Source organism: Arachis hypogaea, chromosome 8, assembly GCF_003086295.3.
Source record: "Arachis hypogaea cultivar Tifrunner chromosome 8, arahy.Tifrunner.gnm2.J5K5, whole genome shotgun sequence".
NCBI classification, from domain to species: domain Eukaryota; kingdom Viridiplantae; phylum Streptophyta; class Magnoliopsida; order Fabales; family Fabaceae; genus Arachis; species Arachis hypogaea.
Window position 1 is genome coordinate 4,069,732 of NC_092043.1, and position 14,480 is coordinate 4,084,211.

General features: G+C 34.8%; 2 protein-coding genes and 1 long non-coding RNA gene across 4 annotated transcripts; 1 reads left to right on the forward strand and 2 right to left on the reverse strand.

Annotated features, from left to right (window-relative positions):
• Positions 1–430: 430 nt before the first annotated feature.
• LOC112705730 (uncharacterized) lies at positions 431–1,072 on the forward strand. The gene is made up of 2 exons (XR_003155543.3): positions 431–567; positions 675–1,072. It is a non-coding gene; the product is annotated as an uncharacterized lncRNA (long non-coding RNA).
• On the reverse strand, positions 1,052–4,073 carry LOC112705728 (glyceraldehyde-3-phosphate dehydrogenase B, chloroplastic). The gene is made up of 9 exons (XM_025756653.2): positions 3,468–4,073; positions 3,253–3,366; positions 2,998–3,159; positions 2,733–2,900; positions 2,500–2,660; positions 2,327–2,388; positions 2,192–2,241; positions 1,677–2,083; positions 1,052–1,421 (listed from the first exon to the last, which is right to left on the reverse strand). Exons 1-9 carry the CDS (start codon positions 3,564–3,566, stop codon positions 1,286–1,288), a joined length of 1,359 nt encoding a protein of 452 aa, XP_025612438.1. The 5' UTR covers positions 3,567–4,073; the 3' UTR covers positions 1,052–1,285.
• Positions 4,074–11,300: 7,227 nt separating this feature from the next.
• Positions 11,301–14,059, reverse strand: LOC112705731 (uncharacterized). Of its 2 annotated transcripts, none has more exons than XM_025756656.3 (6): positions 13,891–14,059; positions 13,653–13,709; positions 12,756–12,888; positions 12,377–12,473; positions 12,149–12,235; positions 11,301–11,818 (listed from the first exon to the last, which is right to left on the reverse strand). In XM_025756656.3, exons 2-6 carry the CDS (start codon positions 13,690–13,692, stop codon positions 11,684–11,686), a joined length of 492 nt encoding a protein of 163 aa, XP_025612441.1. In that variant the 5' UTR covers positions 13,693–13,709; positions 13,891–14,059; the 3' UTR covers positions 11,301–11,683. The 2 variants fall into 2 exon arrangements, with proteins under 2 accessions (XP_025612441.1, XP_072056508.1); XM_072200407.1 differs by having other exon boundaries at positions 13,979–14,013.
• Between the last annotated feature and the right edge of the window lie 421 nt (positions 14,060–14,480).

Consider the following 14,480-nt stretch of genomic DNA (forward strand, 5'->3'; position numbering starts at 1 on the left):
ATCAAGCCCATGTTATCCGTTGTAGAAGGTAGCTGGGATGCAGAGCCTTGATCCTCCTCCCATTGTTGTGATGCCGCCGATGACGCCGCTGAGCAGGCGAAGTTTCCATGGTTCTAGTCGTTGCATGGTTTCAAACGCCACCGTTGGTGACTCCTAAGGTTGCTGTGATACCACGCCTCAGCCCCATGGTCTCTGTGAAGGTCCTTGGATGTGCCCCTTCCTCTCTACTGTTTGTTCTGATTCCTAATGGTTCGACTCCTTGCATTGTGAAGTTGCTTCCAAAGGACAGAGTTATTAGTGTCAAGTTGAAGGTTGGGATTGTTGTTTTGGCCGTGTTCTCCGGCTTCCACTTGATCTCTCGCGCCGAGCCTGCATATGCCGTTGTATTCCACTGATACATTTGGGGGTCTCCTTCTCTTGGCATGTTCCTATTTCAGTTTATCTCCAATTTTCCTTCTGCCTCCATCGCAGCCGCCATGTGTGCCAGGTTGTTTCCTTCCCTTGGAACCCAAGTGAGTCCGCAGTCCTCTATATCCTCCATCCAGTCCAACACATCTGTCAGAATTGGTTCGGCTTCTCCCCCTGTGAATTTTTATTTCAAAGCTTGAATAGTAAGAAGGTTGTCTGATCCAATCCAAGGTTTCTGGCTAAAATAATTCCGTTTCTGACTGCAGTTGCTTCTGCTGTTAGGACCGAGCTTGCTGCAATTTTTCCCGGGTGACAATGAGGAGTTTTCCTTTACAGGTTTTGTTTGGTCAAAACATTTTGGGCCTTTTATGTTTTACCTGATGCATTCAATTTCAAAGGCCTGAAGGCTACATTGGCCAAATACCATTAAATATTTTATACCAACCAAAAAGAATTAAACACAGATGTATCTTTAATCTCAATCACACCTTTTAGCTAGGTCATTTTCGAAAATTCAATCCAAAAGCACCCCACAGCTGTGTATTGTACTATTCATTTTTTACCTTAAACGGAGCTGCACAAGCCATTGAAATTCCAGTTGGAACTAAACAAGTTTAATCAATTCGAAGAATAATAAATCATATATCACCAATACAATATATCATCATGGTATTATGCATTATTGTTGCGCAAAAAAAAAAGGCATTATTCAACAGCAAATAGCATACACATTTAAATTTTAGAAGACATGCCCCAGACATGATCCTCACCTATTGTCGTCTGAACACTTTGTTCTTGTTCTCCCTCATATCAATTAAATTAACACAAATTCAAAATAAATGATTTGGTGGCAGCGATAATAACCAAAGCTGCTATTCTATTCAAAGACTTTGCATTCTTCATCAGCTGGGTTTGTCTCACAAAACTCTTCCAATGGGTCTCCACCTCCCTTTGCAGCAGCTACTCCGGGCCACTTGTTTGCCACCAAATGTGCCAAATCCACAACCCTTTGGCTGCAATCACCCCGTATTTTAACTATCAATAATCTGATCCTTTGTAACAACAATATTCACCCTCTGTTCTAAAATATATATCACTGATAATTCAATGTACTAAATTCCTATATTTGCCGATTTTAATTATATATGATCATTTCTATAGTACATGCTAATTCAATGTACTACTACATGTGCATGTTGTATCTCAAGGATTCATTAAGTGAGAAAGCCAAAACAAAAGTAGCTGCTATATGTGGAGAGTGGCCTAACCTGTAACCCCATTCATTGTCATACCAAGCAACAACCTTAACCATATCATCTCCCATGACCATAGTGAGTGAAGAGTCAATAGTAGAAGAAACATCGGTGCAGCGGAAGTCCACGGACACAAGAGGAACATCACACACGTCCAATACACCCTTCAACGGCCCCTCAGCTGCCTTTCTGAAAGCTGCATTGACTTCTTCAGCCGTAACACCCTTCTTCTCAACATTGATAACAAGGTCAACTACTGAGACATTAGGAGTAGGCACTCGCAGCGCAATTCCATTGAGCTTTCCCTTCAGTTTTGGCAGCACTAAGGACACAGCCTTGGCTGCTCCGGTGCTTGTAGGAACAATGTTCAATGCTGCAGCTCTTGCTCTTCTTAAATCCCTGTGTGAAGCATCCAAAAGCCTCTGCACAAGCACAATTCACTTGAACAAATTGGTAAAACAGCACCCAAGAGTAAACACTAGACTAGTTAAAGAGATAAAACAAGAGCAAAATTGTAGCTGATTTTGTACCTGGTCTCCTGTGTAGGAGTGTGTAGTTGTCATGGTTCCTTTCACAATGCCTGGAAAATATAGACCAAATCAAAGTAACTCTCTAAGCTCTCAAACATTAAGTAACATCATCATGTGTCCGACGTTTCGGCTTACCAAATTCTTCATCCAAGATCTTCACAAATGGAGCAAGACAATTTGTGGTGCAAGAAGCATTACTAAATTGAAGAAAAAAAAAAGAAAGAATTCAAAATTAACCACTTAGCTTTACTAATGATAATTAATCATTTATTTTTACTTAGTAAAAAGAGTGTTAACGTTTCAAGGACCTTATAATGTTGGCAACATCATGGCCATAGTCTTGTTCGTTGACTCCGAGGACGTAGGTTGGAATATCAGCACCCTTAGCAGGAGCAGTGATGATGACTTTCTTGGCACCGGCTTGGATGTGTTTTCCAGCACCAGGCCCATCCACAAACACTCCAGTTCCCTGAATATCATCGAATCAAATCAAATCGAATCAAATCAAAGGAAGCAGAGAATCCAAAAGGTCAAGACTTACCTCAATAACAATGTCAATTCCAAGCTCAGCCCAAGGAAGTTTAAGAGGATCCCTGTTTGAGACAACCTTAATGGGCTTACCATCCACGGAAATGGTTTGGTCATCCACTATTTTCACATCTGCTTTGAAAGTTCCCAGCATAGAATCATATTTAAGCAAGTGTGAGGCCTGCTTATGCAAATTAAATCACCATATGTTACTAACCTACGTACTAATTACTGTCATTCATTTCATCTGAAAATGGCATTGTAATGTGAATACTTACATTCTTGACACCACCGCTGTCATTCACAACAACCACATCAAGGGGTGAGTCCTTGCGACCGTGCCAGCATCGCAAGAAGTTTCTACCGATGCGTCCAAAGCCATTGATAGCTACCTTCAACTTGGCCACTGTCTCTCCCCTCACAGGCCTTGATCCCGTCGTCTACTTAAAACTCACAATATTTAAAAAAAAAAAAAACGGAAAGAAAAAACATTGCTTAAATAAAAAGCTCAAATGGTTGATTAAGAAATGAACCTTGGGAGTGAGTTGAGAAGCCACAACATCAAAGAAGGAAGAATCTCTAGCATTAACGGCATGGGTAACACATGAACTTGATTTCAGCCCCGAGAACTCCATCACCTCAAGCCTCTGCTCATAATGAATCAAAGTGATGAATAAGAATAATAATTAAGATCGATGTACTTAATTATGCCACAGAATTTGGAAAGAGATGATGAGATAGTAGTAACCTTGGAGGAGCATTGGGTTGGAAAAGAGTGAGAGGACTTGCATGGAAGCCTTGTGTTAGTGGGGATCTTCGTGGAAGCTAGAGCTGCGTAAGTAGCCATGGCTGCAACCAATGCAATGCAACTACTTCTTGTTCTTCTTGTCAAGCTGGGTATATAATATGAAAAATAAATAATTATGTTGCGTTTGGTCCTCTAGTTTTATTCTTTTACAGCTTTCTTTTGTTTGAAGTTATTGTGTCAAAATAAAAATATCGTTGACGTTGATGGTGAGTAAACGGGAATGAGTGGTGAATAAGTTACCAAAAATCTGTAGGATAGGATAAGATCATGATTGGACAACATTTTTCTCCTTTTTCTTTTTTTATTTTTCCAGTAATTAGACTTTCATATTTTCAGCCACATGTAGCATATTCCTCACCGCTTACTAATTTCCCTTCGTTTGTGCTATATGTTTTTCTCTGTTTTTCTTCTTCTTTTATTTTTTAAGAGCAACAAGAAAAATAAATGAATGACTACAAAAGCGTTTTGGATGCTTTTAAGAAACTTTTTGGTTTTTCACACATCCTCCTCTATTGAGTGCAATCCTGAACCAATCGAGTTGCAAACATGAAACTTAAACTGTAGTTTGCTATTTTCACACCGATTTAATTGGTAATCCCGTTATTACTACGGTGAATTTTTTTTTAAAAAACAAAGGAGCTCAACATAAAAATGAAGCCAACGAGCAAAGAAACAAAACAAATCTTTATTAACGGTAATCACTTAACAACTTATAAAGTCAAAAATATTTTTTCGTTGTCATCTTCATTATTACCATCAAATCTTTACATCTTCACTTTTTGTAATTAAGAAAAGACATATTAATAATGTCTTTTACATTTTTTTTATTTTAAAATAGTCTCATGTTTCTTTTCATTCAGACGGTTCAAACTATTGCAAAAAAACAAATAAATCATTTCTTGTGTTTCTTCTTTTTAACTGTTATATTTGTCCAACTTTAAAAATGTTCCTTCACAGAATCGAAAAAAGACCATTATCTGTCAAAATGAGATAATCATGCGCACCACACCTGACAAATAAATTCACATTCAGAAAATAAGGAATGAGCATTTTCAACATCCTTACTATATAAAACACACATATTATCCTCATGATTAACTATCCCAAACCGGCATAATCTTTTTTTTGTTTTCACCCTATCTATCAAGACAAACCAAATGTGTTGAATTGCTAATACTAATTTTTTAAATTTTAAATTTTAAAATTAAATAATTAATTAAAAATCTGATTTTTAATTTTTAATTTATCTTTCTTTTTACATTCATTATTTACATTATTAACAGTTATCATTGTTTCTTTATATTTTCTCTTAATTATATTATTAAAGAATTTGCCATCTTCACTAATTTTACGTTGAGATAATAACAAAAAGAAAAATGTTATCAAAATTTATAATTTTTTGTTATTACTTAATGATAATTCAATTCATTTAGTCTAGTAATCCAATAATATATTTTATTTTATACTTTTAAATATTAATGACTAAGTGATAGTCAAAAAAATAAATTCTAATAGTCCGCTAACATTTCTCTAATTGTTATGAAATAATTAAATAAATAAAGAAGAGGTAATATAAAATAAAATGTAAATAGAATATTCTAGTTTTGATATTTACTAATATAATTATCTCAGTGTAATAATAGAAGTAACTTATATATTTACTACTATTATATATTAGCAACGTATGAAAAGAGGAGAGAAAAGTTTTGTATATAGACAATATAGAGAGAGAAAGAGGAGATTGTTGTTATTGATGTGTATCAAAAGCCTTAGCCTATACCCTTATTTATATATGTGCAAGGCTTCACTTTTTCAAACTATATTAAATACAATCATCCTTGAGAAATTGTATCTTATGGAAAATGGGCATTCACACAAGATGTCATAAGACATTCTTATCACAACACTCCCCCTTGGATGACCATTTAGAATTATTGCCTCATCAAAACTTAACTAAAGAAAAACCCAGTGGAAAAAAATCTTAGTGAAGGAAAAAGAGTACAATATCCTTTAGTGATAAGGACTGCCTCATTAAAAACCTTGTCAAGAAAAACCTAATGAAAAAAAAAACCTGACCAAGAAAAAAAGAGTACAGTCTCCCCCTCTTGTCGTCATCAGTTGATGTCTCGAAATCGGCGCATCCCAATATCATGTACCAATCTTTCAAAGGAGGATTTTGGGAGTGACTTTGTAAATAAATCTGCCAGATTGTCACTTGAGCAGATCTGTTGGACATCAATTGTCCCTTGATTTTGAAGATCGTGAGTGAAGAAGAATTTGGGAGAAATATGCTTTGTTCTATCACCTTTGATGTATCCGCCTTTAAGCTGACAAATGCATTCTGTATTATCTTCAAACAGGACAGTTGGAGCTATCTTATGATCAATCAGTCCACATGATGACAGAATATATTGGATCAAACTCCTGAGCCAAAAACACTCCCGACTAGCTTCATGTATCACTAGTATTTCGGCATGATTAGAGGATGTTGCAGCAATCGTCTGTTTTGTGGACCTCCATGATATAGCTGTACCACCATATGTGAACAGGTATCCTGTTTGAGATCTCCCTTTATGTGGATCAGACAAGTATCAGACATCTATATAGCTAACTAGTTGTGACTTGGATCCATAGGGATAAAACAATCTCATATCAACCGTTCCATGAAGATATCGAAAGATTTGCTTGATTCCACTCCAATGTCTTCTAGTTGGAGAGGAACTATACCTTACTAGTAAATTCACCGTGAATGATATGTCAGGTCGCGTATTATTAGCAAGATACATTAGTGCTCCAATGGCACTAAGATATGGTACTTTAGGACCAAGGATATCTTCATTTTTTTTAGGACGGAATTGATCCTTTTTCACATCCAAAGATCTTACGATCATTTGGGTACTTAATGGATGTGACTTATCCATATAAAATCTCTTCAAGATCTTTTCTGTGTATGTTGTTTGATGAACAAAGATCTCATTTTTTATATGCTCGATCTGCAGGTCGAGACAAAATTTAGTTTTTCCAAGATGTTTCATCTCAAACTCTTCTTTTAGAGTTTTTATAATTGTTGGAATCTCTTTAGGAAACGTACACAGCAATTATAATGAATCTAGATGCAGTTTTTTTTATAAAAACACATGGACAGATATCATCATTCTTAAATCCATTTTTGGCCAGATACTCAGTAAGACGATTATACCACATTCGTCCAGATTGCTTTAGACCATATAAAGATCTTTGCAATTTAACTGAGTATAACCCTTGCGAATATTCACTGGATGGTTTAGATATCTTTAGTCTTTCAGAAACTTTCATATAGATATCCCGATCTTTTGAGCCATACAAATAGGTTGTTACCACATCCATTAAATGCATATGCAGTTTATGATATACAGATAAACTGACCAAATAACACAATGTTATCGCATCCACTACAGGGAAATATGTTTCTTCATAATCTATTCCGGACCTTTGTGAAAAACCTTATGCCACAAGTCGGGCTTTGTAGCGCACAACTTTATTTTTCTCATTTCGTTTTCTCACAAATACCCATCGGTATCCAAAAGGTTTTACATCTTCTGGTGTACGGACTACAGATCCAAAGACTTCACATTTTGTAAGTGAGTCTAATTCAGTCTTTATGGCTTCTTTCCATTTTATCCAATCATTCTTTTGTCGACATTCTTCGACTGATCTTGGCTCAAGATCCTTACTTTCATGCATGATATTTAATGCCACATTATATGCAAATATTTCATTGATAATTGCCTTATTTCGGTCCTATTTCTCTCTTGTAAAGACATAATTTATCGAGATCTCGTCATTTTTACAATTCTCAGGTACCTGAACGTCTTCTGGCGTTAACACTATATCAGAATTTTGGACAACTGCATGTGTCTCTACCATGTCTTTTTCAACAGGAATAGTATTTACCTCTTTTCTCTTTCGAGGATTTTTGTCTTTGGAACCAACAGGCCTGCCACGCTTCTGGCGTGTATTTGCTTCGGTGGTAATTTGTCCAATTGGGACATCAATTCAAACTGGGACATTTTTCGCTAGTATATACAACTTGGTTATCCTCTTTGTATCGAAAAATGCATCAGGCAATTCATTTGTTATTCTTTGCAAATGTATAATCTTTTGAACTTCTAGTTCACATTGCCCTGATCGAGGATCTAAATGCATCAACGATGATGCATTCCAATTAAGTTCCTTTTTAAGAAGCTTATTCTCTCTCCTTAATGTTAGAAATTTTGATTCATCAAAATGATAATCCGCAAACCGGGATTTAAATACATCTCCAGTTTGTATCTCAAGATACCCCACTATAGAGGGAGAATCATATTCAACATATATTACCAATTTTCTTTGTGGTCCCGTTTTGGTGTGATTAGGTGGTGCAATAGGAATATATATCGCATACCCAAATATTCTTACATGGAAACATTTGGCTGCTGGCCAAAAGCTAATTGCATAGGAGAGAACTGATGGTAACTCATTGGCCTCCAACGAATAAGTGCTGCGGAATGTAAAATAGCATGCCTCCAAACCGATGTTGGAAGATTTGTTCTCATAAGTAATGGTCTAGCAATTAATTGGAGGCATTTAATAAGTGATTCTGCTAACCCATTTTGTGTGTGAACATAAACTACTGGATGTTCAACACTTATTTCATTAGCCATACAATAAGCATAAAAAACTTAGGAAGTAAATTCACCAGCATTATCAAGACGAATTGCTTTGATTGGATTTTCTGGAAATTGTGCTTTTAATCGAATAATTTGAGCCAGTAATATCGCAAACGCCAGGTTGCGAGAAGACAATAAGCACACATGTGACCATCTCGAAAATGCGTCTATCAGGACCATAAAATATCTAAAAGATCCACATGGTGGATGAATAGGTCCACATATATTACCTTGAATCCTTTCTAGGAATTCAGAGGACTCAAATCCAATCTTTACTAGTGATGGCCTTAAAATTAACTTCCCTTGAGAACATGCAGCACAACAAAATTCACTAGTTTTAAGAATCTTCTGATTCTTTAGTGAATGTCCATGAGAGTTTTCAATAATTCTCCGCATCATGGTTGTTCCTGAATAACCCAATTGGTCGTGCCAAGTTATGAATTCATTTGGGTTAGTAAACTTCTGGTTTACAGTGGCATGTGATTCAATTGCACTAATCTTGGTATAATATAACCCAGATGAAAGTGAGGACAACTTTTCTAATATAACCTTTTTATTTAAATCATGAGTTGTAATATATAAATACTCATGATTTCTCTCATTCATTGTCTCAATATGATATTTATTTCGGCGAATATCTTTGAAACTCAACAAGTTTCTTAGAGACTTCGTAGACAATAGTGCATTATTTATTATAAATTTTGTTCCTCCAGAAAACAAAATTATAGCTCTTCCGGAGCCTTTTATCACATTGCCTAAGCCAATAATAGTATTAACACATTCTTCTTTTGGCACCAGATGGGTAAAATATATATCACTTTTGAGAATGGTGTGCGAACTTGCACTATCCTCAAGGCAAACATCTTCACTATATGTTCTTGCCATTCTCTTCAAAGATAAATAATAATAATAATAAAATGAGTAGACGTACATACACAATAAAATTATTCACATGAATACTTAACAAACACACATATTAAACTATTCCATCATTGATCAAATAGCCAATATTTCCTTCAAGATCCTCAAAGAAATTAGATACATCATAATGAGTGGTGGAATTTTCATCATTTGAAACAAAATTTGTTTCCTTTCCTTTGTCATCTTTTTTCAAGGATGCTTGATAAAGATCAACTAGGTACCTTAGGGTACGACAGGTACGTGACCAATGGCCCTTTCCACTACAACGGAAGCATTTATCCTTAATTGATTTACTTTGCCTATTGTTTCTTTCTTTATCCCACTTCTGGGAGAGATCTTTTATTGTGAACATAATTTCTTTTCCTTCCATAATTTTTTTTGTTATCAAAATCTTGCCATTTACCTCTTCTAGAGTTATAACTTGCTGCATTTGCTTCAGAAAATGGGGCGGCGCCAGCTAGGCGCGCTTCATGATTTCTTAAGAGTAACTCATTGTTGCATTCAGCAACAAGAAAGCAAGAAATTAGCTCAGAATATTTTTTTAAATCTTTTTTCTTGATACTGCTGCTGCAGGAGCACATTCGAGGCATGGAAGGTCGAGAAAATTTTCTCTAATATATCGGGCTTAAGGAAGTATCACCGTCCTGTGATGATTGCACCCTTTTTCAAGGTCTTTCCATAGATCTGCAGGATCTTTTAATGTGAGATATTCATTTTTCAATCATACGTCAAGATGACGACGAAGAAAAATCATAGATTTGGCTTTATTCTTCTGGGATGTATTATTTTCAGCCTTAATGATATCTCCAAGATCCATTAAATCAAGATGGATTTTAGCATCTAGTATCCATGATAAATAATTGTTTCCAGATATATCAAGAGCATTAAATTTAAGATGAGAGAGTTTCGACATAATGAAAATTTGTTACCTAGAGTCTTCCTAAAATTTGATTAAAGTCTCGTACTGATAACGTGTTATGAAATAACTAAATAAATAAATAAGGAAGAGGTAATATAAAATAAAATGTAAATAAAAGACTCTAATTTTGATATTTACTAATATAATTATTTCACTATAATAATAGAAGTAACTTATATATTTACTACTATTATATATTAGCAACGTATGAAAAGAGGAGATAAAAGTTTTGTATATAGACAATATAGAGAGAGAGAAAGAGGAGATTGTTGTTATTCATGTGTACCAAAAGTCTCAACCTATGCCCCTATTTATAAATGTGCAAAGCTTTACTTTTTCAAATTATATTAAATACAATCATCCTTGAGAAATTGTATCTTATGGAAAATAGGCATCCACACAAGATGTGATAAGGCATTCTTATCACAACACTAATAAAAATATAAAAAGTAGATTAACAGGCTTATTTGTCTTTATTAATCCATTAGTATACACTAAAATGTTAGGGAAAAAAAAAAGAAACTTTTTTGTATTGGTTCCTAAAAAACAATAAGTAAAGAAAATCGAATTTGAATTCTCTAAATTTTGAATTTCATTTTAGAGGATAAAGTATAATCTATCACCATTTATTTCATAGGTGAGACCAAGAGAAAACATTCAATGGTAAGAGATCTCACTTTATTCTCTAAAGTAAAAATCTAAAATTCAGAGGATTTAAATTCAAGAAAATCTATTAAATTTTAACAGTAGAATCCATTTCATTTTATTTTGATAAGAAGGTAACATGGCAGAAAATTGTCAATTTGTTATAAAATATAAATATTTGAAAAAGAAATGCTTGTTAATTATCTTCCTTTTAATTGATTTCCGAAAGTAGGGGATTGGTAAATCAATAATTGCAGACACTCCATGTTTCGTTATCAATTCATACAAAATTTTCATTCGTATACTACTATATCATTATCATATTGCTAATTTTATGAAATCTGCATCATTACCATAGCTATTTAAAGGTGGCCATCCATGCATTCAGACTAGCTATAATCAATTGGATTGACTACACTAATTGCACCTTAGCTTGATTGTTGTAAGTTGTAACCAACTCTTTTACTTTCAAAATCTTGGAATTTGGATCAAATAATCTTTTAATATGGGAGCGTCACTAGAAAACACAAAATAACTGCAGTATGGATACATGGGTAGCATTAGCATCCATTTCATGTTCGCTACAAAAGGGGCACAGAATTGACATCATCCAAACATGAATAATCCAAAGTATTTATTAATCACTGATTATGTAAACAACACAAACCAGAAAACGGTAAACTATGAAAATTGACGCCTGTCATAGCAGCCTCTCATTAGGGTATGGTAATAGCTGATGATAGTAGCACAGAAGCAGCCAGCCAGTTATAGGACTTGACTCACATTGTAACAACAGTGAATGAATTCAAACACTAACTAATAGTCATCCCACACACTAGACGCTGCCATGAAAAGAAATCTGCTTCGTTATTAATACTAAAAAGGTATTACAAGAAATTCAAAATACATTTTGTAATTTGTACCAAGTGCTTTTAGTGAACAGAGTAATTGTCAATTTGTACCATGAGATCACAGGAACAGTCTCATGCAGCAGCTTCGAGTTCATCAGAGTTCACAGCCACTCCATTTGGGGTCTCTTCTGACCGTAGCTGAGAGGAAACATCATCTATGGCATCATTCAGTTGTGCAATCTTCTCAGCCAGTACTTTTCTTGTTTTCTGCAATGCAAAGTAAGGCAAAATTTTTGAGCTATTAAAGAAATACTTAGCACCAATAACGTCGACCAAGTTAACAATACATATGAACTTTTGCAACCGATCGTAGGACATAAACTGGACGGCTAGGGGAAATCAGATTTCAGAATGACAAATTGACAATCATTATATGAATTTGGCAAATTAGTCTAAGATTGGTAAAATGCTTAAATCTAATAACATGTGCATGCAAGGGAATTTGTGGGCGTAAAGGGACAAGTAAGATTCAGCATGGCAAGCATCCTTCATTAAGATATAGATGAAGGGCAATATGAAGAACAAGCAGTTTCTCACCTCTAAGGCTTTTTCTTCATCATATATGAATTTTGGCAGTTTTCTCATCAACTCCTTCCGGTCAGCTCCAGCTAGAGCTTTGCTGATCTGTATAAAGATAAAATTAAAATGGTAATAGCATTCAAGCAACAAAGCTAATTATGGTTAATGGCACATAAAATTGAAAAGAAATATTATGACGAATATCTGAATGCTTCCCAGCTCCCACACAACGCCAGTATCTATTACCTGAGGTGCATACACGCAGCCAAGGGTACCAACAATTAATCCTCCCAAGAGAAAGCCACCGACAAAGATGCTAGCACCGCTGGGCCTTCCACCTTCACTATAGTTCCAAACAAGTAGAACTCCAAATTAATTACATCTAATCATGTAGTACAAAATGCTGTAATCAAAAGTTTATTTTTTAATCCTGTTAGTTTCTTCCTCGTGTCAGTTATGTGTGCTGTGTGCATCCCACTCATTTATGATTATGATTTTGAGAGGCAATTTATATAAAAAGACCACCATGTACGGTTATATTATCACGGATTTGATTCATGCATTTTCACTTTGCAACAAATTATGCAGTCAGGCAGATAAACTGCAGAAATAGCCAAGAGAATACCTATATGCAGCTTGGATTGTGAGAGGCCTTCTTGCCGAAGACAGCTGCACTCCCCCACGACGATTGATATTCTGTGACAAGCTGGAATGTTTGATCTTGAACTGTGAGTAGTCCAACTTATTGATTGAAGATGCTAGCAAAATTGTTTGGAACAACAGATCAGTCACAAATCAAGATGTTCCCTCAGCTAAAAGAATCATTGCAGTAATTCTTCTTGTAGTCGAAGCTTTTGATAAAGTAGAAAACATGCCCTTTTCGGCAGAAAACAAAATACAGAATGAGAGTGAAAAATGGGCAATGCCAACCACCATTGCACGAAACAAAGACGCACCAAATCTTTATCATACCCCCCCCCCCCTTTAACCCCAACATACGAAGAAGAAGAAGAAGAAGATCTTGATGAATTGTTTTTTAATTAAATAAAAAAAAGATCTTGATGAATGGCAAAGAAAGGCCGATAAACACAAGAAAGCAACATGAATCGGTGATCTTGAAACTCGTTACATTTATATCAATGTGACATACTAAAATCCAACTAATTATTACTACACACCAAGAAAACCTATAACTGTGGTATGAACACAACACTACCCAACACAAGAAAGCCTCTCGATTATGCAATCTTTGAAGCTAAACACGGAATCAATAATAATAAAAGAATAACTTGAAAATTATCAAGATCAAGCATATATTTGGTAATTCTACTGAGATCACTGTTCATATAAGACTCAGACACATCCATGGTTGACTAAATCAGAGGAATGCACCTCAATTTTGATACTTGCATCTTCTAAAACGAATCCGGAGAAAATAAAAAGAAAAATCTTGCAAAATGAATTAAGGATATAACGAGATGAGTATAAAGTAGGAATCTTGAAAAGGAAAAAGAAGGGTTACCGGAGTGAGTTAGGATGAAAGAAGTGGAAACTGCTGCCATGGTTGAGTTAAGTTCAGCTGCAGAGAGAGAGAGAGAGAATTGAGGAAATCGAAGAGAGAGAGAGAGAGGTTGGGAAACTGAGAAAGTGCGAAAAGTGTTTGCGATATTTTTGAAGAGAGAAGAGTGAAGTGAAAAAAATGTGTGTATATATATGTCGATAATATCTAAGAGAGAGAGAGACAGAGAAAGAACGATAACTGTATAACCAGCTGCAGTTACCCCCTCTTTTTTTCCCCCAAAACACAGAGATACACACACACACACTCGTCTTTGGATATGTACACACCTCTTTCTCTTCCCAGCCTATTTCTTTCTTTCTCTCCCCCCTCCTTTTTTTTTTTCCATTTAAATGGTCCAAGACTCCGAGTTGATTAAACAAACACAAACTTTTTTAGACCACTAATCAATTTTGGTAAAAAGTTGACTAATCTTTTGTTCAATTTTTGCATCTATGTATTAACATAAATAAATCAATTAGTATACTTTATACTTATATTTATAGAATCAATAAAATACTAGCTACATGGCTACCTACTACCTAGTGGAGCTCTTAAACAAAATACTTCACCTATTTAATTTTCTTTATATTCTTATTTAACGGTTACTTTTTTAATTAGTTGACAACTAATATTTTTATTAGTAAATGATTACATACATAGAAATATTAGTTAAGCAATTAATCATTAAATTTTAATTAGAGTAAACATTTAAATTAATCTTAATAAATTTTAGATCTTAATAAATTTTTTAGGATGCTTCTTAATAAATTTTTGTTTTGTTTAAGTAGA

What these genes read in the sequence shown, in the direction of transcription:
- LOC112705728 (XM_025756653.2), bottom strand. Translation starts at nt 3,566, where the DNA reads ATGGCTACTTACGCAGCTCTAGCTTCCACGAAGATCCCCACTAACACA. An exon ending in CAACCCAATGCTCCTCCAAG is followed by an intron (nt 3,367 to 3,467) that starts GTTACTACTATC and finishes CATTATGAGCAG; the next exon opens with AGGCTTGAGGTGATGGAGTT. An exon ending in ACTCCTACACAGGAGACCAG is followed by an intron (nt 2,084 to 2,191) that starts GTACAAAATCAG and finishes GTGCTTGTGCAG; the next exon opens with AGGCTTTTGGATGCTTCACA.
- LOC112705731 (XM_025756656.3), bottom strand. Translation starts at nt 13,692, where the DNA reads ATGGCAGCAGTTTCCACTTCTTTCATCCTAACTCACTCCG. An exon ending in ACAATCCAAGCTGCATATAG is followed by an intron (nt 12,474 to 12,755) that starts GTATTCTCTTGG and finishes TTGGAACTATAG; the next exon opens with TGAAGGTGGAAGGCCCAGCG. An exon ending in ATGAAGAAAAAGCCTTAGAG is followed by an intron (nt 11,819 to 12,148) that starts GTGAGAAACTGC and finishes TTTGCATTGCAG; the next exon opens with AAAACAAGAAAAGTACTGGC.